The sequence below is a fragment of the Agelaius tricolor genome, unplaced genomic scaffold (assembly GCF_023055355.1).
Source record: "Agelaius tricolor isolate 1412-34295 unplaced genomic scaffold, bAgeTri1.0.p SCAF_22, whole genome shotgun sequence".
In the NCBI taxonomy this organism is placed as follows: domain Eukaryota; kingdom Metazoa; phylum Chordata; class Aves; order Passeriformes; family Icteridae; genus Agelaius; species Agelaius tricolor.
In genome coordinates, this window is record NW_027269282.1 from 1,208,998 (window position 1) to 1,232,101 (window position 23,104).

At 51.6% G+C, this 23,104-nt stretch overlaps 2 protein-coding genes across 3 annotated transcripts; one reads left to right on the forward strand and one right to left on the reverse strand.

Annotated features, from left to right (window-relative positions):
- On the reverse strand, nt 1-7,116 carry DPCD (deleted in primary ciliary dyskinesia homolog (mouse)). Its single transcript, XM_071446463.1, has 6 exons — nt 6,974-7,116; nt 6,633-6,713; nt 5,943-6,067; nt 5,024-5,157; nt 1,332-1,434; nt 1-203 (listed from the first exon to the last, which is right to left on the reverse strand). The coding sequence occupies exons 1-6, from the start codon at nt 7,035-7,037 to the stop codon at nt 99-101; spliced, it is 612 nt and encodes a 203-aa protein (XP_071302564.1). The 5' UTR covers nt 7,038-7,116; the 3' UTR covers nt 1-98.
- POLL (DNA polymerase lambda) lies at nt 7,099-18,630 on the forward strand. 2 transcript variants are annotated; one of them, XM_071446462.1, is made up of 9 exons: nt 7,099-7,475; nt 8,430-8,547; nt 8,811-9,105; nt 9,717-9,882; nt 12,420-12,743; nt 13,254-13,427; nt 14,319-14,447; nt 16,383-16,551; nt 16,860-18,630. In XM_071446462.1, the coding sequence occupies exons 2-9, from the start codon at nt 8,433-8,435 to the stop codon at nt 17,222-17,224; spliced, it is 1,737 nt and encodes a 578-aa protein (XP_071302563.1). In that variant the 5' UTR covers nt 7,099-7,475; nt 8,430-8,432; the 3' UTR covers nt 17,225-18,630. The 2 variants fall into 2 exon arrangements, with proteins under 2 accessions (XP_071302563.1, XP_071302562.1); XM_071446461.1 differs by having other exon boundaries at nt 7,101-7,475; nt 8,808-9,105.
- The last annotated feature ends 4,474 nt before the right edge of the window (nt 18,631-23,104 follow it).

Consider the following 23,104-nt stretch of genomic DNA (forward strand, 5'->3'; position numbering starts at 1 on the left):
TTAACAACAGAACCCATTTTTATTAGATAAGGCAAAATAAACACCATGAAGCTGTGCCAGAGAGCTGCCCCTCACCTCAACCTCTCAGCAGCCACTGCCTACTGGGTCTTACAGTCTCCATCCCCACTGTTAGCTGCCTTTATCTTCTTCAGCTCCTTCTGCAGCTGCTCTTCTGCAGCCAGGATCTCCTTCGGCTTCTGGTACTGTAGGACAGAGAGAAATGCCCTTAGCACTCCTGAACTCCTGTTCAGCCTCTGCTCCAAGCAGACCAACTGCAGCCTGTTGCTGCCAGCCCACAAGGGCCCTCCTGCCAAGGGAGGCCTTGCCATTATCAGCAGCCTCTGAAGCCCATTTAGAGGGGTGGTGCCATCAAGGTAAAGACATTTGCCAAGTTCTGGAGTGTCTTTTATGGTGCAAGTAAAACTTTCCAGTTAGGTGTGGAATCTTGGCCCCCACCAACCCCTCTGGAATATCCTGGCAAGCAGATCCTTGCTGTGCTCACTGACCGTATGATCACAAGTGTTATATATATATATATATATATATGTATATAAAATATGCTTTCTTTTTAATGCAGAGAGAAGTAAGAGTTGCAGTTCCTCTGTCTTCCCCTCAGAGGCCTCTCACCCAGCTGCAGCCTAGTGGTGGATGCAGGTGCTTTTTGCAAGGTTTGGCCAGTAGCAAACAGAAGCTCAGGAGGACTCAAGGTGCTCCTCTTGGCCCATTTCCTCTGCACATGCAGCCTAGGTCTGCTGTCAGGTTTATCACAGAGGGTGTGCCCTCTGTGTAGCTGACTCTGCACTGAATAAGGCAAACACCTGTTGCTCAAAAGCATCTGTCTGCTCCTTGCAACAAGAAGTGTGTGTCCATGTTGATAGTCTCTTGCTTCCACCATGTGTCTGGAAGTGTTCCCTCTCTGACACAAAGCAGCAGGTGATTATTTTTTATTATACTGTTTTAAGACTCTGAGACCTCAAAGTGCAGCAGGTCCTTGGGCTTTTATGCTCTGAGACAAGAGAAACTTAATGTCCCTGAGAGTGGAGGCTTGCTCAGGCCTGTGAGAGGGAATACCTGGAAAACAGGGCATGACAGACACTCTTCCACCTGCATGTCACCTTGAGCAGCAAGCAGGGCCTCTCCTGCCACCTGGGATCCCTTGGCTAGTGTCAGCATGCCCAGTGTAATCTGAAACTCCCACTGTCTGTGTGACAGAGAAGGAGCTGCATGGGTGACCCTCAGCTCTGCTTCATTTCCCCACGTGTAAGAACTTCAGCTTCTTTGTGGACATAAAGAGAGGGGCAGAGTGCTGATCTGCATGGTTAAAACCTCACCGTGATGATCAGGGTGTTGTTGGCATGGGTGAAGCTCAGGGCAGCTGCATCCAAGGGGAGGTGGTATCGGTCCAGATCAGGAATGGAGAACTTTTTATAGTACCTACAAATGAGAGAGGAGACAGAAATAAGGAAGGTGGGGTTTCTGTTCTGCCACTTGGAGTGCTGATACACAGCCTGCTGGTCTACAAAGTGTACATGAGGACAACAGACCTCTCAGGGTTGGCAGGAGGCCCTTGTGCCATGTTGTGTGCCTGCTGCTGCCCCCAGGTTAGCAGGAGCACTAGAAACAAACCTCCAAACTGGAAACCAGAGCTGGCAAAGTCCTGAAGAGCTTTGGTGTGTGACAGCAGGCTTGGTCCCTCCAGCTTGCCTGTATGTGTAGTGCCAGCTATGGTTAGACTACTCAGCCCTACCATGGTGTTCATTATCTTTTTCCCTGCTCATGGCTTCTCATTCCCTCTAAGTAACAGCTTCCTTTAGCTTTTGTCAAAATAGCTGTCAAAGCTCTTATGCCATATGACTTACTTTCCTCTGCGATGCACCATTTTGTGTTGCAATCCTTCCTCAACCCTTCTTTTTAACTTCTTGCTGTACTTCCTAGGTAGCTTCTTGCTTTGGTAGCATGGTGGTGCTCATGCATACCCCGGGCACAGATCTCCAGGTGTAACTGCCCACAATCACCTGAGCCTCTGCTCTGCAGCATCTCCATGCAGCCTGTATGGTGGCTGTGGTGTTCCTCTGCATTTACAGCTCTCCTAGTTGTTCCTTCCCTGGTTTCTATCCCAGTCTTCTTTCTATCTAATCAGAGGAAAGAGAGGTTTTTGCCAGCTAAGAGATATTCTAAGACTTTGGAGCCAGAGCCCAGTAGACCTGTGCCTGTGTTTGTCTGAGATCTGTGCTTGGCATTGCTTGCCTTGCATTTACTGCTTCTCTCTGGGGCTGCACCAAATACACTGGCTTGTGGTCCTATGCCCACCCAGAGGCAGGGCTGGATTCTCAGTCTCTTCCAACATCTTGTGGGCAATGCTCTCCAAGGAATTGACCTGTAGCTGGTACTGAGGTGCCTGGAGCAAAGTGGGAATAGGCAGTGGCTGCTACCATGAGGGGTGGTTCTCAATTCAGCTGGCTGTGTGTGAGGCTTGGCCTCTCGAACTACCTCTGCCCAAACTGCAGTTTATTTTCCAAGTCACGGTGAAAACAGCTACAAAGGGCAAATGGCTTTCCCGGTGCAGTGGGAGGAATGTACACGGCTTGTTACCGCAGGGCTCAAACTGTTCTGTGTTGTCACTGCTGTCGGTATTTGGAAAAGGTGGCAGACATGGATAATAAGGGAGATGTCAAAGGTTAAACAGCAGAGATTAGATGAACACAAAGACATGTTAAGGAAGTGTTAACTTCTTACCGATTAGACAAAAAAAAAGCAGTACACAGAAAAAACCCACTGTTTCAAAGGGCCTTGGGAGTCATCAATGAAACAGCAGCATTCTGCTGCCCCAGGACTAAGGAGAAGTGGAGAAGAATGGCTTTGGCTGGCCTCAAACTAAAATCTGTGACAAGATCAAAGGAAACCAGATCTGCCTTGCCAACCCCTCCTCCTCCTAACATTACCACTGCCTCTCACTACAATAATTGAATCAGGTTTGGCGTTTGGGGAGGTGGCTTTCTAGGTTTGTTTTTAGAGTTCAGTTTAATGGATTTATTTTACAGCAAGAGGTTTTAAGCAAATCCCACTTGAGCAGCCCTTGCCGTGGCCAGAGGGAACAGAGTGACTGGTAGAAGTGAAGAGCTCCTGTCTGGGCTGGGGAGGTAGCTGATGGGTGGTTATCCCAGCCGATGCAGGCTGATTCTCTGCCCTCTCCTCTCACCCCATGGCCAAGGGGCTGTATTACACTCTGAGCCCGAGTCCTGGCGCGTGATCCACAGTACGAATGTAAAATCACCTCTATTATTTTCCTACTGGAAACCCACTTTTTGTTAGCCCGTAGGGAAAACTGCTACTGGTATGCTGAGAATTTAGAGCTGAGCTACTTAGTAGTGACTTGGCAGCCCATCCTGTTACTTGTGCCTCTGGCTGGCGGTCAGCACAGCTCTGTTGCTCAGAAGCAGCATGGCTGACTTCCAAGGGCTGGAGAGGCTCCGAGGCTTCCTTTCTCTCCCGTAGTGATGTGCACTCTCTCTGTGGATTCCATGCTGCTGTTGCTATCTTGGAATTAGTTGCTGAGTGGTGCCTTGCCCTGGCCGAGACCCAGGAGAAATGATCTAAGATATCCTGGAGCCTGTACTAAGTGTGCTAGTGCTGGTGTCTGTCCCTGCTCCCTACTGACAGCAACGTCATTCTTGTCCTCAGTGAGGTGGCTTTCAGCTTTAATTCTAAAAGTCCTTAACAGTCAGACACAGGCCATGAGTTGCTGTTGGGTCCTCTGGCACCAGTCTGTGAGAGAACAAGTGTCAGCTGCTCATGGAAGACTCTCCTGAGAGCAGTACAAAAAAGCCAGAAGTCAGGTAGGGCGTAGGTAAAGCCTCAGTGCTACATTATAACCTTATGGCACCTACGTAGGAAATTCCCACATACACACCACTATCAGTAGGACTGGGAGTAGATAAGCCTGTCTGTGGCAGCATGTGGTTGGATTTAGGATCAAGTACTCCATTCCTGTCCTAGCTCCATGGATATCCATGTGCGGCTGATGGGAATCTCATTCATCTTTTGCTACATGGGTCTCCCTTCTAAAGCACCACTGTTCTGTGAATCCCTCTGTGTGCATTTAGGCCAACATCTTTCTGTATTAGAGCTGTAATTGCTTGCTGTTTCTATGGGTTAACTTTCCTTTTCCCAGCCTTCTGGTTTTGAGCCCCCAGGTGTGCTGATGTGCAGAGCTCCAGCAGCCCTTTGCCGGGAGACTCGCGGGTGCCGCTTCGCGAAGCCCTCGGCAGCAGAGGGGCCGCAGTTCTGTGCCGACAGCACCACCTACAGCCACTTCCATCACCTTCCCTTGAGCTCCCAAGGCTCGTTCCGTGCACTCACTTCCCAATACTACAGCTCATCTTGGCTTATCTGAGGCTGTAGATGCTTTGGGACACTGGGTGCATTTCATTCCATGTGAGGTGCCATGTATTGACACACTGCAAGATGTGGCTTTAACAGCATTTTCTATTTTCATCCTCCCATCTCAAATCTCTCTTGGCAGAACACCGTGGTACTTCCTTCCCAGATTCAGTCTGTCTTTTTGGCTTGCTACCTTCAGATCATCTCACTGGCATTGTGACTATTGAACATGTTTATGCAGGGGGATCTGTTTGGGTTCCCACAACTTTGCTGTCCATGTTGAATCCTGCAGCATCCCGAGATGCAGTGACTAAATCAGAGGGAGAAAATGGAATGTTCTAGCTTCAAGAAGTCTGCAAGGCTCTTACTTTATTTTTCTACGGAAGTGATATCTGACAGGGTACAAATGCTGCAAGCACCACCCTACAAGAGCCAAGATGAGTTTGCAATGGCCAATGCAGAGCTTGGGGGGCCCTATTTGTAAACATGTCTGAGGCAGCTGGGAGTGGAAACTGGGTAACAGGAGACATGTGCTGCAAGGTGAGGCCCCTCAGCCCTTGCACACTGGGACAGAAGAAGGACAGCCCCCTGTGCCAGCCCACCCCAGGGGACTGTCAGCACTGGCAGTGCTGTCCTTACTGACTTCTTGTTGGTGGTCCGGATGACACAGCAGCGCTGCTCCTCCTCCACGCAGACACTGTAGACCTCTTTGGGGTAGGGGAGGTTACGGATCCGCCACTGGAAGCTGCTCAGGGTATCCTTCCTCATGAAGACAGGCTACAGCAAACAAGTACCTTTAGCAAGGCCCCTCCAGCTGTCTCCTCTCCTCCCTGTCTCCTTCCTGTACTACCTTGTGAGACTCCACATGGGAATAGCTGTTCTTTCACACTGGAGCATTAGAGAGTAACTCAAGAAGCTGCCTGAGCACCACCTTCCTACAGCTAAAGTTGCTCTGCCTTTGCCCAGGGCACTGCTTGCAGGAGGCTGAAAGCGTTTACTGAGGAAGCCTTGCAGTACAGGGTTACAGGGTCACACACAACCAAATACTGAGCTCTGCCTGCTCTAGGAACATGCTGGATTCAGTCCTAGCTCTGCCCCAATTTGTGGTGCAGAGCTGTGCTTGTGTTTCAGAAGCACAGCTTCTGAAAAGATGATGAGAGACTAAAACAGCTGTGTCTTCAGCTAGAGGGGTGTGAAGCTGTGCCCTATTAGGGAGCAGCCTGCTATGCACTGCCTGTGCCTTTCATTGCTATCATCTTTGTTTTCCATCCCCTGACTTGTCCTGGCACTGGCCTTCCTGTCACCCTCCTCTTTCAAGACAGGATAGCAGTTGGCCAACACAGCAGTACAGTTTCTTTACTTAAGGAAACTACAAATGTCTTGAAGACTCCTAAAAAACCTAACCTGTGCCTTCTAGTCAGCCCTGCAGTTTTGGGGTGATTTGTAGCAGAGTGCTGGCTGCATTAAGGCTGTCTCTTGGTGATCTGTGCTCTACCAACTACTGCTGTAAGCACAAGACAAGGTAGTTTTAGGTGCAGTGGTACCTGCAGACCCTTACATACATTTGAGCTGCTCTCTGTTATAAGCTCTGACTCCAGTGCTCCCAGGAGTGGCGAGGTTGGCTCTCCCACTTCCACCTGCCACTTGCCCGTGCCCCCAAGGGTGTTCTTCTCTCGCCATTTTCTACCTGGGGAAGAGAGAAGGAGGGTTTTCATTCTTCTGCTGTCTAAGAACTCCAGCAACTGACTGCCAAAGCTGCCCAGCACACTGAGATGATATGAATACATGTATCTTAATTCCAGTAATTTCGACTTTGGTGTGAGTTGATCTGCTAGTTGGCCTATTCCTAGGTCAGAAATTCTGTGCTGAATGCCTCTTTTTTGGCGCTGAAGCCATGGTGGGGTTGCGACAGGTGCTGTGCTGCAGCTGATGTGGTTTTGGACAGGAGCCATAAACAACACTTTGTTTGCGGTAGCAGAAGCCACCAAAAAGCATATTTCAGCCCTTCATGTGGTACAGACTTGGTGCCTGGCACCTATGATGGCAATCCCATCTAGTCCATCCTAGTCTGTTGTGACAGATGGGATGTTTGGGGGAGATCCTGGGATAAAGCAAGGTCTGCTATGCCATGAAAGTCAGAGAACCCTGGCTGCAAGCTGGGCCCTATAAATTCTGCTACAGACATGCTTGTCAGGGATGATTTGTTCCTGACCAGGTGGTACAGACCTACTGCCCTGCAGAGCACCACTTACTTATTAACTGGCCAGTCTTAATGTCGTACTCTTCGGCCATCTCCTTCCCATCCTCGAACAAGTAGTGGATCTTCCGCTTCCCTAGAGGCAAGGCAGGTGGTGAGAGGAAACGGGATACACCCACCCCTGGGTGAAGGGCTCTGTCCCACTGCCTGGGGCCCTATCCCATGGTCCGGGACCCCGTCCCACTGCCCGCGTTACGGCCTTGTGTCCTTCCCTGGGGCCCGGGGTGCGGGGCCGTGCCCAGGAGCGCTCCCCTCCGCGGCCGCTCGCTGCAGGACCACCCCTCACTCCGCGGCGGGGGCAGGCGAGGGCTATCCCGACCCTCGCCCCGCGGTTACCGTCCTGCACCAGCGCCGTCTTGCCGGCCGCCCGCAGCCGCTCCAGCCAGCTCGGCACCGCCATGGCGGCCGCGCCGTCGCCGCGGCAACGCGGAAACTTCCGCCCGCCGCCCGGAAGCGCTTCCGGCCCGGCCGAGCTGAGCGCGGCCCTGCCCGGCCCGGCCCCGCGCTCTTTCGGGGCCCTTCCCCTCGGCTCCCCCGGGCACAGCCGCGAGTCTGGGGGGTCGTTCTTGCCCCCGAGGTCATGGGTGCTGCCAGCCCCGGATTGGTGGCCTTGAGACCTTGGCGGCCTGAGGAGGCGGGCAAGGCAGGTTTGGTGCGTTGTGGTTTGTAGGAGTTAAAATACAGCCTGCAGAAACACTGCCCAGCCCTGGAACAGACTTGGGCACCCTGAACCTTGGCGGGCTTTTGGTGTGGGTTTTTTCTTGGTCTTTTGTCCTGTTTCCAGAGGGCTTTTTTTTTTTGGTCAAAACGTCCTGAAAACTGAAACGTTTCAGCGAAGGTGAGTTTTAGAAATGTAGCAGGATTTCTGTTCCCATAGAGCTGAACTCTTCCTCACAGAAGTGAGGGTTTGAGTTGAGCTCTGGGTTGGTCTTCAGAGGATTATGTTTAGTGCTCAGATGAGAAGGTGACCATAGCAGGAAGCCATGGCCTGATGAGACCATTTTCGGCTTTTCCAGGTTGGGTAGGATAGGTTTGTGGTGGACTGTGTGTGAGGACTCTGAGAGAAACACAGAGTGCTGCACAGAGAGGAAACCATGCTGGTGTTTACTCAGTGCTGCAGCCATATGGAGGGGACTGTTGGGATATGCAGTGATTCGGGGCTTGTTTGGGCTACAAAAAACTGAGCTTCCTTGTGTCCCAGTAGTTCAAGCTCCAAAGTTTGCATTTGCAAGGCTTGTCATGGTAAAGCTACAGTTGTACCCATGTTGAACTTGGCTAGTTAATCTTTAGTAATTTGCTATTTCCAGATGAAGCCAGGTAGAAAGTTTTCCTCTTGTGGCTGTGTGAAACACTTGGTGTCAATCCATGTTTTGTCTCATAGGTAACTGGATTTCAATCCTGGCAGGAGAATTGTTTCCCTCTTGGGAATGTGTTTAAGAAATACCTGGGAAATAAAGTTGCTTCTTTAGGCTGAGCATAGAGGAGTTCTAAACTGTTAAAGTAGTTGAATGCTTTCCATTGTAAGAACTCAGCTCTAGAGGTTTCTAAGACATTCAGGTATGGTTAACTTAAGTGACTTTCTGACTTTGGTTTTTCTGACCTTGTGGGCTGCAATTCTTGGTTCTGATTGCCTCCCTCAGGCTGAGCATTTTTGGAAGGCAACAACAAAAAACTAAAGAACAACAAAGACAGTGAGCAAAATGAGTGAATCTTGGGTTGTGGTTAGGTAAGATCTAAGCAATCTTGCTCTTTCTTGTTTGTATTTAGCAATTGCTGCTAACTTTCCCACCAGGCTATGGAGCCACAAGGGATTGTCAAAGCTTTTCCCAAGAGGAAGAAGGTGAGGGATGGCTCAGAGAAAAGCATCCCTCCAAAGATCCCAAAGGAGCAAGGAACAGAGATACCTGAGGGTAAGTCCTGTGTCCTGTGTCCCTGTGATGCAGGATATAATACTTACACCCAGTGTGTTAACTGCAAGTGCTGTTCCCCAAAGGCTTTTTCTGGCCCTTAGTGTGTTTTCTGTAGTGGTCATGGGCAGCTTGGTTTGGTGTGTCCAGCTGGAGCCCCCCAGGACTGCCTGCCAGGGCTGGTGCCATCAAGTCCCATGTGAGAGATGTAGCCCTGCTGGGCTGGGGTTTCTCTTGTCACTGTGTCCCTGTGCCTTCCTCAGCAGAGTGGCTGAAACCAGTCGTTGCCTATGTGCTGCAAGCCGGCATTGGCCAGGCCAGGGCCGAGATCTTCCGCAGGCAGATTGTGCAGAACGGGGGCGTGGTTCACAGCCAGCTCTGCTCCGAGGTGACACACGTCATTGTGGCCGAGGACATGGACTGCCACCGCGCCTTCCGGCTCCTCAGGCTCACCAAGCTGCCCCCGGGGCTGCAGCTGGTGAAGGCAGCCTGGCTTAGTGCTTGCATTACGGACCAGAAGCTGCTGAGTACTGCTGGCTATGGTGTCTTTATCCCTCACAGGTATGCAAATGCCACTCTGCCATTCCTCCCTGCATTTCCTCTGTCCTAAACTGAACAGCACTACAATTTGACCTCTGCTCAAAATCTTGGACTGCAACTCCTTGCGGCTCCTGTGAGCCTGACTCAAAGTTCTGTGTGGTAGCAAAACATATAATAGGGCCCAGAAGTACTGCCAGAAGTCCTGTCACTTGCTACAGCTGCTAAAGGCACCTCTTCCTGATCCATCAGTGATAACAAGATGTCTCTTAAAAATACTGAGGATTAAATACTGTTTCTTATTTATTGCAGCTGGAAGGTAGAGAGAAATTGGAAACTAGGCACAAAAGAAAATTAAAAATGGAGCAGCAGGCACAGATTAGGATCAGAATGGTTTGCAATGTTTTGGAAAGAGAGTCTAAGAGTGAGGTAGGTTGGAGTGGAAGTTGCAGGTCAGGAAGGTAGATGTTAACTGAGGAGTTGGGCTAAAACCAGAGTAATTAATCTGTGATCTGAGAGAGTACAATTCATGTGGGTTGTTTGGTCCATCCCAAAACATGCAGAAGGATTTCTTGGTCAAACTTCTGGGGGTTGAGAAGTCCTTCTTCTGTACTGAGACATCTGATCCATGGCAGGTACCTGGAGGAGGGGGAATTCCAGAAAGAACAGCAGCAGATCCTGGACAGAGAAAAAATGCAGCCCCCAGCAGAGGAGGGAGCAGTGAAACCAAGCACTGAATCACAGCTGGAGGATTCCTCACAGAGAGGCTTGGGCACCCTCGGACAGCAGCGACTGGCTGAGGTGAGGCTTTCCTGCACAGATCCATCTCCTTGTGAGCAGATCCTGCATGCTGCTTTTCCTGGCTAAGAGCATCCCTGCAGGGATACCATGTGAGATTTTCTCAGTGAATGGAAGGTGTTTGGATATTCCAGTGAGCCAGACTCAGGCTGTGGGCATGGTTACTGCTTCTCTTTGTCCTTTTTAGGTACTAAGAATAGAAACAGCAGCCCTAAATTGCTGTTCCCATCAGAGCCTTTCCAGCTGAAGCTGTCCTGGTGCCCTGATCAGGACAAGGCTCACGATGGTGATACTCACTTATGTCCTTTTGAGGAATATTCCCTGTCTGAGAATATCTTCGTTTCAGGAAGCTGTCTCTGATATTTCATCCCATGTTCCTGCCTGAGCCATATGGACCAGTTCTCCACTCCTTGGCAAACACCCTATTCAGACAAATGTTTGTACAGTGGATCAGGTTGCTACCAGAAGGATCATGGAGGTCTTCTTAAAATATCTGTGTTGGGCTATTAGTGGCTTCTGCTGTGAGTCAGCATCTCTGGCCTGCTGTTAGCTTTCCTGCCTTTCTCTGCATTTTTGCTCAAATTTACTGAATTCTTCTTGGGCATTTGTGTCATTCAAATCTATCTGCAGCAAAGTTACCTCAAACATCCCCAGCAGCTGCTTTGTATTACTGGCATCTGTTTTGCAGCACAGTCCAAAATTTTGTTGCCCAAAGCCTGAAATTGCTCTCTACCTGGCAGCTCACTGAGGGCACAAAAGCCACATTTGTAGACATTTCAGTAAAATCCCTTGTCCCAAGATTAGATCTGTGTGACTTGAAGAGGAGTGGGATATGTGATTTGGGGAGGAATAAGATACTTGAGACCCAGCTGCAGCAATAAAGCTGAAACTTAGTTTAGAAGTAGCTTTTAAGCACAGAGTCATTTCTAGCTTGGGTGGATGTTTTTTCTCTCAGAGACGATGGGTGTCAGTGTTTTGTACTAAACAGAGACTGATCTGGGAGTTCTGCCTTTGGATATAAACTCCTGTGTGGAAATCCTGTTAGTCAGACTAGCAACACTGTTTGACTGGCATGCAGATGCAGTGGTCCTCTGCAAGGCAGCCTCTGTAAGCAGTGCCAGTTACTCTCTGTGAACCCAGAGCTGTCACCCCAGGCTGCCTGTCTCCCTCTCAAGTAGCCTGTTGCTACTAGCTGGTTTTGCACATGTGGTTGTAAAGAGTCCATCAGCTTTGCTGCCATAGTGTAGAGAGTCAGGGGTTTAAGGGCTGTTTCACCTCTGTGACACTACTGGCCAAGAGGATGGGAATTGCTTCCAGCTCCAGCTGCAGAGTTCTTTGTGTTGTGAATGGGTAACATGCTCCTTTATATGCTTTTAAGGGGCTTACTGACTTATCTGAGCCTTCTGAGGCTTTGCTGCCCTTAGAGAGAGCAGCATCTCAAGGGAGTTGCATTTCAAGACAAATTAAACTGATTAAATCTATCAAATCTTCAATCTTACCCAGTTTTGAGTTATAAAACAAGACTGCAAAACACATCCCATCTATGTGTCTCCAGACCTCCTACCTCCTCAGGCAGCAGAACCAGAGGTTGTAAGGATGTGGCTCTTCCTTAGGCTCACACTCTGCTGAAACTCATAACAGAACATGGTGTGCTGCATGTAATGGCTGGACTGATCCCAAACAACCCTGCATCACTCAGAGTTACTTCCACAAGCTCTTGGATCTTCATAGACTCCTGTGTTTATATATCAGGGGAGATGAGAACTCCAGTGAGCAAAGCAGTCTCCAAAGCCTCTGTGTGGCTTTCCACTTCTATCCCCTTTTGTTCATTACCTGAAGCTGAGGCTCATTGTCTCTTAAGTCTACACAGAGGCATCTTAATGCTGAGGGTATCAGCAAATGCATACATTGGTTCTTTCTTCTGTCACTGAGGAATGTGGAGTCCTTTGTGTCATTCCTTCCTCCCCTTTTCTCTTGCAGATAGCCATGGGGAAAATGAGGGGGTTTAAATTTACTAGTCTTGTTAAGATTTTGTGTCTGTAAACTGAAAACAAAGTTCTGTGCCTATCTGCTGTCATCTGCATCATGGGGTAGAGGTTGCTGAGTCTGAATGTGAGAGATGTGCCTATGCTGCCACCAGATGAGCTAAAGGTTTCCCAGTGGGAGTAGGGAATCAGCATCTCTGCCAGCCAGGGATTTTGGCATTGTCACACCTTGCTGCTGGCAGCAGTTGCTCACTTACTCAGTGTCTTACCTCAGTTAGGGGCTTGGCTGTAGGAGGGACCTGTGTGCTTGAATCACAGGTAGACAGCAGTACAGTCTCCTGTGCAGTGTGAGATGTGCCTGTGTAGCTTGAGGTGTGAGGAACTGTGGTGTGCATATAACCAGCCACTTCTAGAGGTGGCAGCTGGAGTATGGTGTGCCCAGGAGGGAGGGTGGTTAGTGCTCTGCTTTCCTAATCTCAGAAGTTGCTTATGCCAAGGGGATGTATGAGGCATGTACTTATTCTCACATGGCTGCTTTCTGATCTTTCCCTAAAGAAATACTCCGATGATGAAGACAGTGAAGGAGAAGATGCTGGTGTCACCCAGGGAGACCTGGAAGCATTGATTTCTGGCCGCTACCCTGTGAAATCATCAGAGGAGATCACTGATAGCTCTGACACAGTGGCCCAGCCTCCCAGCAAGTGGGTTTGTGCCCAGTCTTCCAACACCAAGAAGGAAAATCACAACCAGTGCATCACAGAGAAGCTGGAAGTGCTGGCAAAGGCTTACTCTGTCCAGGGGGACAAATGGAGAGCTCTGGGCTACTCCAAAGCAATCAATGCGCTCAAGAGCTACCACAAACCAGTCACCTCCTACCAGGTAAAACACCTCCCCACGGGGTGGAGCAGGGAGATGGACCTTCCATGGAGGTTGTATAGCAAGTGCAAGTTGAGATTTATTGACCACACACAGTGTTTGCAGAACAGTAGAAAAATAGAATCTGAGCCTTTTAGGGCCAGATCTGGACACTCTGAAGATAAGTGCCTTCCTTAGACGCAATGTAGGAACATTTTCACCTTCCTCTTCATCAACAGCAAGTGGCCACTGATAGTAATAGCATGTAAAACTGACTGGATATGAGTCTTAGGGGCTGTGACAGTCCAGCAGTTCAGTGTGTTCATGTTTTAGTCCCATTCTACAGGCTTGTCCTTTTCCACTTGAGTTGATCAGCCAAGGTAAGCCTGGGCTAGAGAGGAGACCATCAGGCAGGACTAGTCCTGCCACATACTGTTTATTCATCTAATGACCAACCAGGCTCTGAGTCAGTAGCAGCTCCCCAGCTTGTCTATGATCTTTGCTTTTCCAGTAGCAGCTCTGGTTTCTTTCTAGGAAGCCTGTAAAATCCCTGGGATTGGGAAGCGGATGGCTGAGAAAATCCTGGAGATCTTGGAGAGTGGGCACCTGCGCAAGCTGGATCACATTAGTGAGAGTGTGCCTGTGCTGGAGTTATTTTCCAACATCTGGGGAGCAGGAGTCAAGACAGCTCAGATGTGGTACCAGCAGGTAAGTTCAGTGCCTTACACAAGAGGCTCTCTGGTTATGGTTTGAAGCCTGTTGCTGAGTGTAGGAGAATTACTTTCACAAATGGTTTTTAATTGCTGATATCTACAGGTAAGATTTGAATCTGGTTTTTGTGGGAGGAACTATGAGGATGGGTCCCATTGTGTCTTAGCACCCAGCTGAGACTTTAGTTGTGCTGGGACAGGTACAGGACAAAGATGTGGAGAGGAGGAATGGGAGAATCACTTTTTGGAGCTCATGTCACACTAGTCATGGCAATGATGTTGCTAAGAGCCAGGCTTGAATCAGAGCATCTTGGCCATGAGAGCTCCTGATGCAGTTGCTGACTGTTGGCCTGTAGCTGTCAGAGTAGCCATCCATTTTGTCTCAGAGTTACAAGAATGAGGTTGAAATAATTGTGCCAACAGGAGCAGCCCATCCCACTGGGTGGGTTCCTTCTTTAAAAGCAGTTTGTCTCCTGAGCATGAGCTAATGAAGCCTGGTTTCTTGTAGTGGTTGGTTTGTGACTGGATTCTTGACTTAAAAACACGTTTTTGTTCATGCTGTCAGCTTTCCCTCATTGGGATGTTGTGGGTGTTGTTCTTTTACCTGCATTATGTGTTTTCCTTCAGGGTGTAGGGACACCATGCCTTAAGAGCAGTAGCCTTCTGTCAGAGGAGGGGTGGAGATTAGAGGTGTGCATGGGTAGTGCCATTGCCTAAATCCCTTCTTTTAGAACCAGGCCCTAAAGTGTTCTTTACATGTGATCTCAGAAGCTGTGACTTGGCCTGAACTTGAGATAGACTAAATACAGTCTTCCCAAATCTTGGTGGAAAGTGTGTGAAGAGCAAAGTCTTGGCAGATGTGTGAATATCAGCACATGGTCTGCTCTAGGGTTTCCGGACACTGGATGACATCCGCAGCAAGGCCACTCTGACCAGCCAGCAGGCCGTGGGGCTGAAGCACTACACGGATTTCCTGGAGCGCATGCCTCGGGAGGAAGCTGCAGAAATAGAGCAGACTGTGAGTAGCTTGGCCACAGGCCCTCAGAGTGCAGTACCTGCTGGGACATGACAGGAGGGTACATGGTGTGAAAATAGCCCTCGTGTTATAGCTGAGCTCTTCAGCCTCTCCTCTGAGTGGGGTCAGTGCTTGGAGGACCCTTTTTAGGTATGGGCACACAAGGCCCCTACCTTGACCCATAAGGAAGTTCAGTCTGAGTGCCTGGCAAGGAGGAGGATACTTCACTGGGGTCAGTCCTACACACTGCTTTGAAGGTGGCTGCATGTGGCATGGTGGGATAGGCAGGTTCCCAGCTCTGCTTTCTTGCCTCTCATCATGTCTGGAATGTCTGCTTTCAGCTGAGGTGTCCTTGGTGCTGCTGCTTCAAAGGAAGCTGTGAGCACCTCGTGATCTAGTTGTCAGTTAGAGAACAGAGGGTGGATATCCTTGGTGGAAGCAAAGGGGATCCAGGCTACAAACAAGTGCTGCTTGCTGTAGGATGCAGTGGCACTCCATGACTATGGGGTGCTAAGCCAGTGTACCCTAACGTGAGCAGAGAGCCTGGGGGACACACTGTCATTGCTACCCCCGTGCTCTCCAGTCACCATGGAAGCAGCAGCCAGTGTGACCCTGTCACTCGGCCACAGGGCCTGGCCATGAAGAATACCTTCCTGCCAGGCTCCTGCTGGGGTGTCAGTCCTGTGTGCCGGATTAGCCATTTTGGTGGTGAGTGGTCCCTTTCCCAGGCAGGCTGGGCTGAGGAGCTGACTCTTGGGAGTGGGTCTATTGTTATCTTGATGGGATTACTGTGCTTCCCTCCATACACACTGCACACACCTCTGATCTGGGCCCTGGAGAGAGAATGAGGGATTAGTCACTGTCTGTGCTGCCTGTCACAGTGAGATCTGAGGAGCTTTTAGGCTCTCGGGTGGGGCTGGGAGTTTTCTAGAAATCTTCATTTAAAGCCAGAAGGGGGGCAAAAACACCAGAGGAGGGCTTGCTCCGCATGAGAAAGGCTTGTGGCTTCTTGGAGCACCTTTGGGGCAAAGGTTAATGGGTTTATCTCTTGCTAATGAAGGATGATCCCCAAGAGTGACAAGGGGCTGTGGGCACGGACACTGCCTTGCTGAACCCCAGCCTCTGTGATGGCCCCATCACTAGGAATTGCTGAGCCTCTCATTATTTGCTGCCAGCAGGGTGATTGGCACAATCAGGCCAAGAATACTTTAGGCCTGTCAGAGACTTGGGAGCCTTTCTTAAACAGGTAATGAATGAAGCCATCAGAGTTAGCACCCTCTGCACAAAACAGGAGCTGTGGTCCAGCTTGGAGAAGACTGTAATAGGGGAAGTTCTTATTACATGTTTGATTGCTGGCAGCAGCATGTTGGCATCCCTTTGGTCTAAAATGATGGGACAATTGTGCTTTTTCTGGGTCAGGAAGCCCAGCTCTCCTGCAGAGGCAGAGCTCCTTGCAGGAGTGGATTCCAAAGGGTACTCACAGATTTTCTGCTGGAGGGACTTCACAAGCCCATCCCTGTTTTTGAAGCAGGGCCTGTGACCATCATCTGTTGAACTGATTTGCTTTGTGGGCAGAGCTGGTGAGCCTTGTGCTTGTAGGACAGCTGAAAAACCTCTTATCTCATGCTGTCTCAGAAACTGAAGGCTCTGAAAGCTTGTGCAGTACTTTGCCCCTTCATATTCCTGCTTGTCCCAACCCAGTGCTCCCAAGAGCTGATGGTCGATCACTGTATGGTGTGGCATTGTGCAGGATGTTTGCAGGACTGGGTGGAGGCCACTCTGGCTCACTCCTCCCTTGACAGCAGGCCAGCCTTCTTGGTGGGCAGTGTGCCATGCCTGCATCTGGAGATACAGGACAGGCCTCAAGGCAGGCACGAGATCCTTTGCTGCCATAATGAAAAGGGCTTGGTCTCTGACTCCTCATTCTTTTTCTCGAAGGTCAGACAAGCTGCCCTGGCCATCAAGCCTGGCCTCGTGTGTGTTGCCTGTGGCTCCTACCGTCGGGGGAAGGCCACGTGTGGAGATGTGGATGTGCTGGTCACTCACCCGGATGGGCAGTCTCACCGTGGGGTGTTCAGCAAGCTGCTCAGCAGCCTCCGCAGGAGCGGTAAGAGGGCGCGGAAGCTGCTCTTAGAATGGCCAAGGCGAGGAGGCAATGAGGTGGATGGCATTCATTGAAGGATAGATGATCACTACTCCCAAGGATGGGACATCTTGTTAGTCCTTATAATTACTGCCCCTGGACCTGGCTCAGCTATAGTTTTAACGGGGGAATATTGTTGCAGCTCAGCGTGTTATCCCTGGGGTCCCACAGCACGTTATGGGACACCTCTGCTGCTCTCTGGGCAGTGGAGAGTTCAGCATGGAGGTGTCCATCTACCACTGAGCTCCTCTTGGCCTGTTCTCTTTTCCCAGGCTTCCTTACAGACGACCTGGTGAGTCAGGAGGACAACGGTGATCAGCAGAAGTACCTGGGCGTGTGCCGCCTGCCGGGGCCCGCGCGGCGTCACCGCCGGCTCGACATCATCGTGGTGCCGTACCGGGAGTTCGCCTGCGCCCTGCTCTACTTCACTGGCTCGGCTCACTTCAACCGCTCCATGCGCGCCCTGGCCAAGACCAAGGGCATGAGCCTGTCGGAGCACGCACTCAGCTCGGCCGTGGTGCGAGGCCCTGGCGGTGCCAAGGTGGCACCTGGCCACACTCTGCCCACCCCCACCGAGAGAGACGTCTTCATTCAGCTGGGGCTGCCTTACCGGGAGCCTTCCGAACGGGACTGGTGAGGCCTGCTTGTCACCCTGGGCTTGCTGCTGTGCTGCTGCTTTGAAGGATCTGGTTTCCCCAGAGGTGGAAAGGCTCTGTGGTGCCTGCAGGCTGAGGAACATCTCCCAGCAAACTGGGGCTCCTTGCAAGCGTGAGGCCTGGCTGCTGGGCAGAGCTCTGTGGCTTCCTCAGCAGAGGCTGTGGGCTGGAACCACACTGGAAGTGCTCTCTTGGTGTGGCTACCAAAAGGGCTCACTGCTCATCAGCTACCCTGGTCCCCCTCTCCCCAGCTTTGGAAGATTGGGTTGCAGAACCTTGTGATCCAGCCCCTGACAGTGCTTGGGAACAAAGGAAGTGGGATGCATCTTCCTCTGTATCTGAGCACTGACACTGTGAAATTTCTGTTCTGAGCTGTGAATGAAGGTAGCAGAGGTCTAGCTTGGTTCTGTGACAAGCCTTCCTCCTCACTAGTGCTGGCAGCTGCTACTGCAGGAGTCTCAAGGGGTTAACCTGTGCTGCTGCTGTGTCCTTCTGTCTGAGCTGATGTGTCCTTTGATGGGTCCCATTGCACAGGGCCAGGCTGCTGTTACTGCAACCAGCTTTCCCTGGTGCCCGCTAAGCCTTGAAAGAGACATAGGGACCTGAGGTGCTGTACCTGCTTGTTCCCACCCTCGTGTTCTGAGGATCCTCCAGATTTACTCAGAGCCCTGGTCTGGCCCAAAACCTCCTTTCTTCTTGGAGCAGAGCTCACAGCTTGGGAAGGATTTGAATGTAACGGCACTGAATGTAACCCAGCAGCACTGTGTGTCTGTCTGTAGGAGGCATAGAGACAGAGAGAAACACAAGGAGATAGTTAAGTTGTAACTCAGGCAAAGCAAAACCTTCTCCCTTTTTTTATGTGGAAGCCATGGAGTCATCTGGTCTTTGATCAGGGAAAGTGTGTGTGTGTGTCTGTGTATACATGTGCATGTGGCCGGTCCCACCAGTTCCATGGGAGTGAATTTTATATCTCAGGAAACCTCAACTATTTTATATTGTGGAGATGAATTTCCCAGAGACATTGAGTGCTCTGTCTGTTACAGGTGTTGCAGTGGTTGCTCCTGGCAGAGGTGCCATGGTGGGCATTTCTGTGCCAGGCCCCTGGGGCTCTTGCTCACTTGTGGGGGATCTGGCCCCATCAGGTACAGTGATGGGGTTAGGGTTAGGGTTAGGGCTGTATGTTTGCTGCTAGGCAGGCACAAACCAGGTGGGTTTGCACAGTTCCTGTGGGCAGGGCTGGGGCTTTGCTAGGGTGGCCCACACCCCAGCAGTGGCATTTGTCAACCCAGCCTTTCTGCTGGACACCTGGGGAAATGAATGTCTTTTGGCATGTCTTGGTGCTTTGAAATTTGAAGTGTAATAAATAAATAAATCCCTTCTCTCTTTTCCCTTGGTATCTCTGTCTTTTTGCAGTCTGCACTGTGACTGTTGGGACTTTCTCCTGTGGCTTACCAGGAGCTCCTCCTGTGCTGGTCCATTTCCCTGGTTTCAGTGGAGGTGGAGAACACACAGTGGAGATCATCACACTGTTGGACCCACACTTCTGGCTCTCAGGGCAGGGAGCTGCTGGGCACCATCCTCTGTCCTGGCATCCAGCTGGCCATGTGGCTGAGCTGGGATTGGCTGTTCCCTGACTCAGAATTCTTGAGCTCTGGACCTTGGGTTGAGCTCTTTCTTCAGGTGTGGAGTCAGGAAAGGATTGCTGTCAGCTTTTCCATATGCCTCAAACAGTAGGGCATGTGGGAGTTGGCTGCTGTTCTGTCTCCTGTTCTCTGCCTGGAACACAGCTCAGGGTCCTGAGCATGGAAATGCTTTTGTTATCCAAGGGGAATCTGAACAGCCTGGGAGCCAAGGGTGCACATGGAGATGAGCAGCAGGAATGATTGGCTCGACAGAGATGGAGAAGCTGGAGAAGGACAAGGGCTGCTGAGGCAGAAGCAGCCAGAACTGAGCTGGGTTATCCAGGAGCAGAAGGGAGGCAGCCTCACACCAGGGGCCTGTCAGGTCCAGGGAAAACAGTTTGGCCTGGGGAGGGCTGTGCAGCCCAGGGAAAGGGGTCCCCATCCTTAGAGTCAGCCAGCTTTGTCTGGGCAGCACCACATCTGGCCTTGTCCAGGGCTGGGGACAGTCCTGTCCCTCAGGGAGGGTGGATGGGGAGGCTGCCTTATGTCTGACAGGCCACGGGCCTTTTTCTGCCTGGGCTGAGGCAGGGAGCACAATGCAGGGCTGCTCAGCTTTGTGCCTTGATGAGCACAGGTTTGCCTCCAGCCCTGGATGCCAGGGCAAGCTGTTCCTGGAGCACTGAGGCTGCTTCTCGGCGGGACCATGTGCTGAAGGCATCAGTAGTGGTATGGGAAATAGGCACTGCTGGCCCCCAACTCCTTCCCCTTTGTCACCCCTCCTCCAGGGCCACAGTTCACACCCAGGCAGAAAAAGGGGTGCTGCAGCAGCACCTGACCCTGTTGTTTGTCCTGCTTTTATTTAGGGAGAGGCTGGATGTGGGGATGCATGGAAGCAGGGCTCCACAGGAGCAAGACTTTGTGCCCAACCCCTTGGGAAATGCCAGGGGTGTGGCCCTAGTACATATGTGTCATGTAGAGGCCACTGGGGCAGAAATCCCACCGGTCCCCTGCTCTGTGAGGGAATGAGCCTGATGTCTGTCTGTCCCCTCCCAGCCCACAAATCCCTGCCCAGGAGCTTTGGAGGGGGCAGAGGGCCCTCATGTGGCTAACTGCAGCCAGGTGGGCCAAGGATGGATAAGGACCACTTCTCCTGGGTGTAGGTATGGGATTGAAAGGGGCAGGAGGTGAAGGAGCACAAGGAGCTTGTCCAGAGCAGCTGGAGCGTGACCTTCCTGGATGTTGCTTCTCCCTTATCCTGGTGCAAGGGGAGAAACATGAGGGGCTGGGCTGTGCCACTGTGAGTCAGCCCTGCCCTGGGCAGAGGGGACAGAGCTGCCCCACACATGCTCCTCTCTGTACCTCTAATACCTCACCACTCCCTTATCACCGCCCACCTCCTGCCTCTTCTAAACCACAGCATGCCCCACTAGGCAAGAAGGTACAAGGGATGGGGTCCTGGGGAGTTTGGGAAGAGGTGGGTGCTGAGTCCCCAGGATCAGTGCAGGCAGGGAGAGCAAACATGGTTTTAGGCATCTCTAACGAGGTCTTGCCTGGTTTCTGCTTCCCAGGAAGGGGCTTCAGCTATTCCCCCCTGCCCAGCACACCCCCTCCTGCTCTCCCTGGCTGTGAGTCTGATCATCCTGAAAATTAAAAATAAAACAAAAAGCAGCAGCACTTAGATAATGAGTGGAAAGTCGTGGAGCTGGGACAGGCCCTCAGGTTCTGCCACAGAGCCCCTTGCTCCCACTCTGCCATCCCTGTACCCTGAAGGTGAGTCTGGATTGGGGTCTCAGGCAATTCCTGTCCCCCCAACAAGCATCTCTCTGCCTCCCTCATTGAAAAGGAAGAAAAGCTCTGGACAAAGAAAAAGCTCTGGGTGTTAGGCAGCCCTTCCCACCCTGCTCCCTACCCTGTGGGAAGGACACCCATCCTTAGTTTCCTGCTCATCCTGGAAGGGAGCTGGGGGAAGGGTGTGCAGGGAGGGTAGTTTGGCCTCCAACTCTGGCACTTTGTGTTCATGAGTAAATATGTGCTAATGGCAGCATGGCTGGGCGAATGTAGGGGAGCTGCTGCTCCCCCCGTCGGAGCAGGCAGGGAAATGAATATGAATTTATCATGATTAGGTGAACTCAGCAGGGAGAGCGGGAGAGAGAGGGCTAGGCAGGGAGGGGGCGGGCAAAGATGGATCTGTGCAATAAAATTAAATAAGGACACCAAATAGAGTCACTTCTCACGCACTCGCCCGCCCTCCCGCGTGCAGGGCCTCTCCTGCCTCCCGCGCTGCTCTGGCTTTGCTGATTTCTCTCTTTCCTCGAATTTATGAGGCCAATTATGAAGATGAGGTTGGAAGTTCTCAGAAGTTCACTAAATGCAAAGTGTGGTCCCTGCTGTTCCCATCAAATTAATTAACCAAGCGCTATTGATGGCCGGGGTGACGTCGGCGCGGTGCGGAGCGTCAGGGAAGGGCTGCTGGGGAAGCCTGGCTGGAGAAGGCCTGGAGGGCAGAGCACCCTGCAGGGCATCCTCAGGGCCAGTGGGTGCAGAGTGAGCCCTGCCTGGGCAGCCAGTGGGCAGCAGGAGCAAGGAATGCAGCAGGGCATGCATCAGGTCCCGCTGTGATGGTTTGTATTGCAGTCCCTGTTTCCAGCAGTTTCCTCTGTCTGGAATAAGATCCAGCTGGGTGATGGCAGAGCTGCCCTGATGGGAACATGGCGTGGGTATGTGGCAGGATGCTGGGCCATGTTCTGTAGAGGATGCCATGGCAGTGTCTTGTGGTCTGCATGAGCCTGTGTCTCAAAGCTAGGAATCAGTGCTCCCTCGGAATCATCCCCCCCATCTGGTGAAGGGACTGTGACCCCAATCCCATGGGAGTGGTCTGCACAGGGGCTTCATGCTTGGTAGACAAATGGCTTTCCCCATGGCTCAGCAGAGATGGTGCAGCTGGGACAGGCCTGCTGCCACCTTCCCTTGCTCCCTGCAGCCTGGGCTATAGGGAACAGCCTGCCTTGTAGGATCTCAGAATGTCCTGATTCTACACAGCCCCTTGGCCGTCCCTAACCTGTTTGAAGCCACCCAACTCTGTGCAGGGCCCAGGGTAGCAGAGAGTGCCTTTGCCATGGGGACAGCAGCCATGTGCCTAGATCACACTGGCTCTCATGTGCCTGGCTGTGTCGGTGTCATGTCACCCCCTTCCAGGGAATGTGTTTTTGGGGGGCTGTCTCCAACACAACCCCCGTGCCTGCCCAGTCCCACGGTTCAGTCACTGCAGGGCAGGTGCTGCAGGGCTGCTGCAGCATGGGGGCTGTGAGTCCCCAGTGGGCCCAGGTGCAGGTCAGACATGGCACAAGGCTCCTCCTTTGCCTGCCTGGGGGAAGCTCATTCAGAGCAGTTTGTGTTTGCTCAGGTTGAATCTCAGCACTGGCTGTGCTACAGCAAATGCTTGAGGCTGTAAAAGGATTCCCCCATGCTGAGGCCCTGGCTGAAACCCAGGATGTCTCTGCACGCCACATGGGACCTCTGTGCCTCAGTTTCTCTCCTTGCATTTCCCGAGGCTGTTTTTCCTTTGGGCAGGGTCTCTTTTTCTCTGGGTGCAAATAACATCCCAGTTCCTCAGCATCCTTGGTAGCATTTAATGGCTGTGAGTTGTGGCCAAGTAAAGGGTCAGTCCTCACCCCCAAACCAGCCTTTTTTCACACCAAATATGTGTGCCATAAGGCTCTGTGCTTGCACCACACTGGCATAGGGACCTTCCTCTGTATTGCTATAGACTCCTGACTTAAATCCCTTTGCAGCTGCTGGCCAAGCAAATGAGCTTGTCCAAGGGGTGAAAGAAGCAGTCTGTGTCCTAAGACCAGGGGTCTCACAGAGGCAGAAGAACACAGAGGGTCAGATCCAAGCATCCCTGGACATGTCCAGCTCCTGGCATGGCTCTGGCTGCATGTCTCCACCATCCCAGCTCCTGCTTCTCTTTGCTGGCTTCACTCCTGTCCCAGTGATCAATGGGCTCTGGTTGGGCTGGAAACAGCACAAACAGAGGCATTTACAACCCTGCTGTCTCTCCAACAGGGCCATAACTCAGGCTCCCCGTCACCGTGGGGAATGGGAGGCAGGAGCTCCTGCTTTGGTGGCAGCAGCAGCAGCAGCAGCACCGACATTTTTCCTCTCGTGGTAAATGTGTTACTTGGGGATAATTTACCTGCTTATGTCAAGTTTTGAAAAGAAACAGACTGGCTGCTGAGC

Excerpts from the sequence above, each read along its gene's own strand:
- POLL (XM_071446461.1), top strand. The coding sequence starts at position 8,433 with ATGGAGCCACAAGGGATTGTCAAAGCTTTTCCCAAGAGGAAGAAGGTG. Across the intron at positions 9,883-12,419 it reads GACAGCAGCGACTGGCTGAG|AAATACTCCGATGATGAAGA; the intron begins GTGAGGCTTTCC and ends CTTTCCCTAAAG. Across the intron at positions 14,448-16,382 it reads CTGCAGAAATAGAGCAGACT|GTCAGACAAGCTGCCCTGGC; the intron begins GTGAGTAGCTTG and ends TTTTTCTCGAAG.
- DPCD (XM_071446463.1), bottom strand. The coding sequence starts at position 7,037 with ATGGCGGTGCCGAGCTGGCTGGAGCGGCTGCGGGCGGCCGGCAAGACG. Across the intron at positions 6,714-6,973 it reads GACGGCGCTGGTGCAGGACG|GGAAGCGGAAGATCCACTAC; the intron begins GTAACCGCGGGG and ends CCTTGCCTCTAG. Across the intron at positions 204-1,331 it reads ACAACACCCTGATCATCACG|TACCAGAAGCCGAAGGAGAT; the intron begins GTGAGGTTTTAA and ends TCTGTCCTACAG.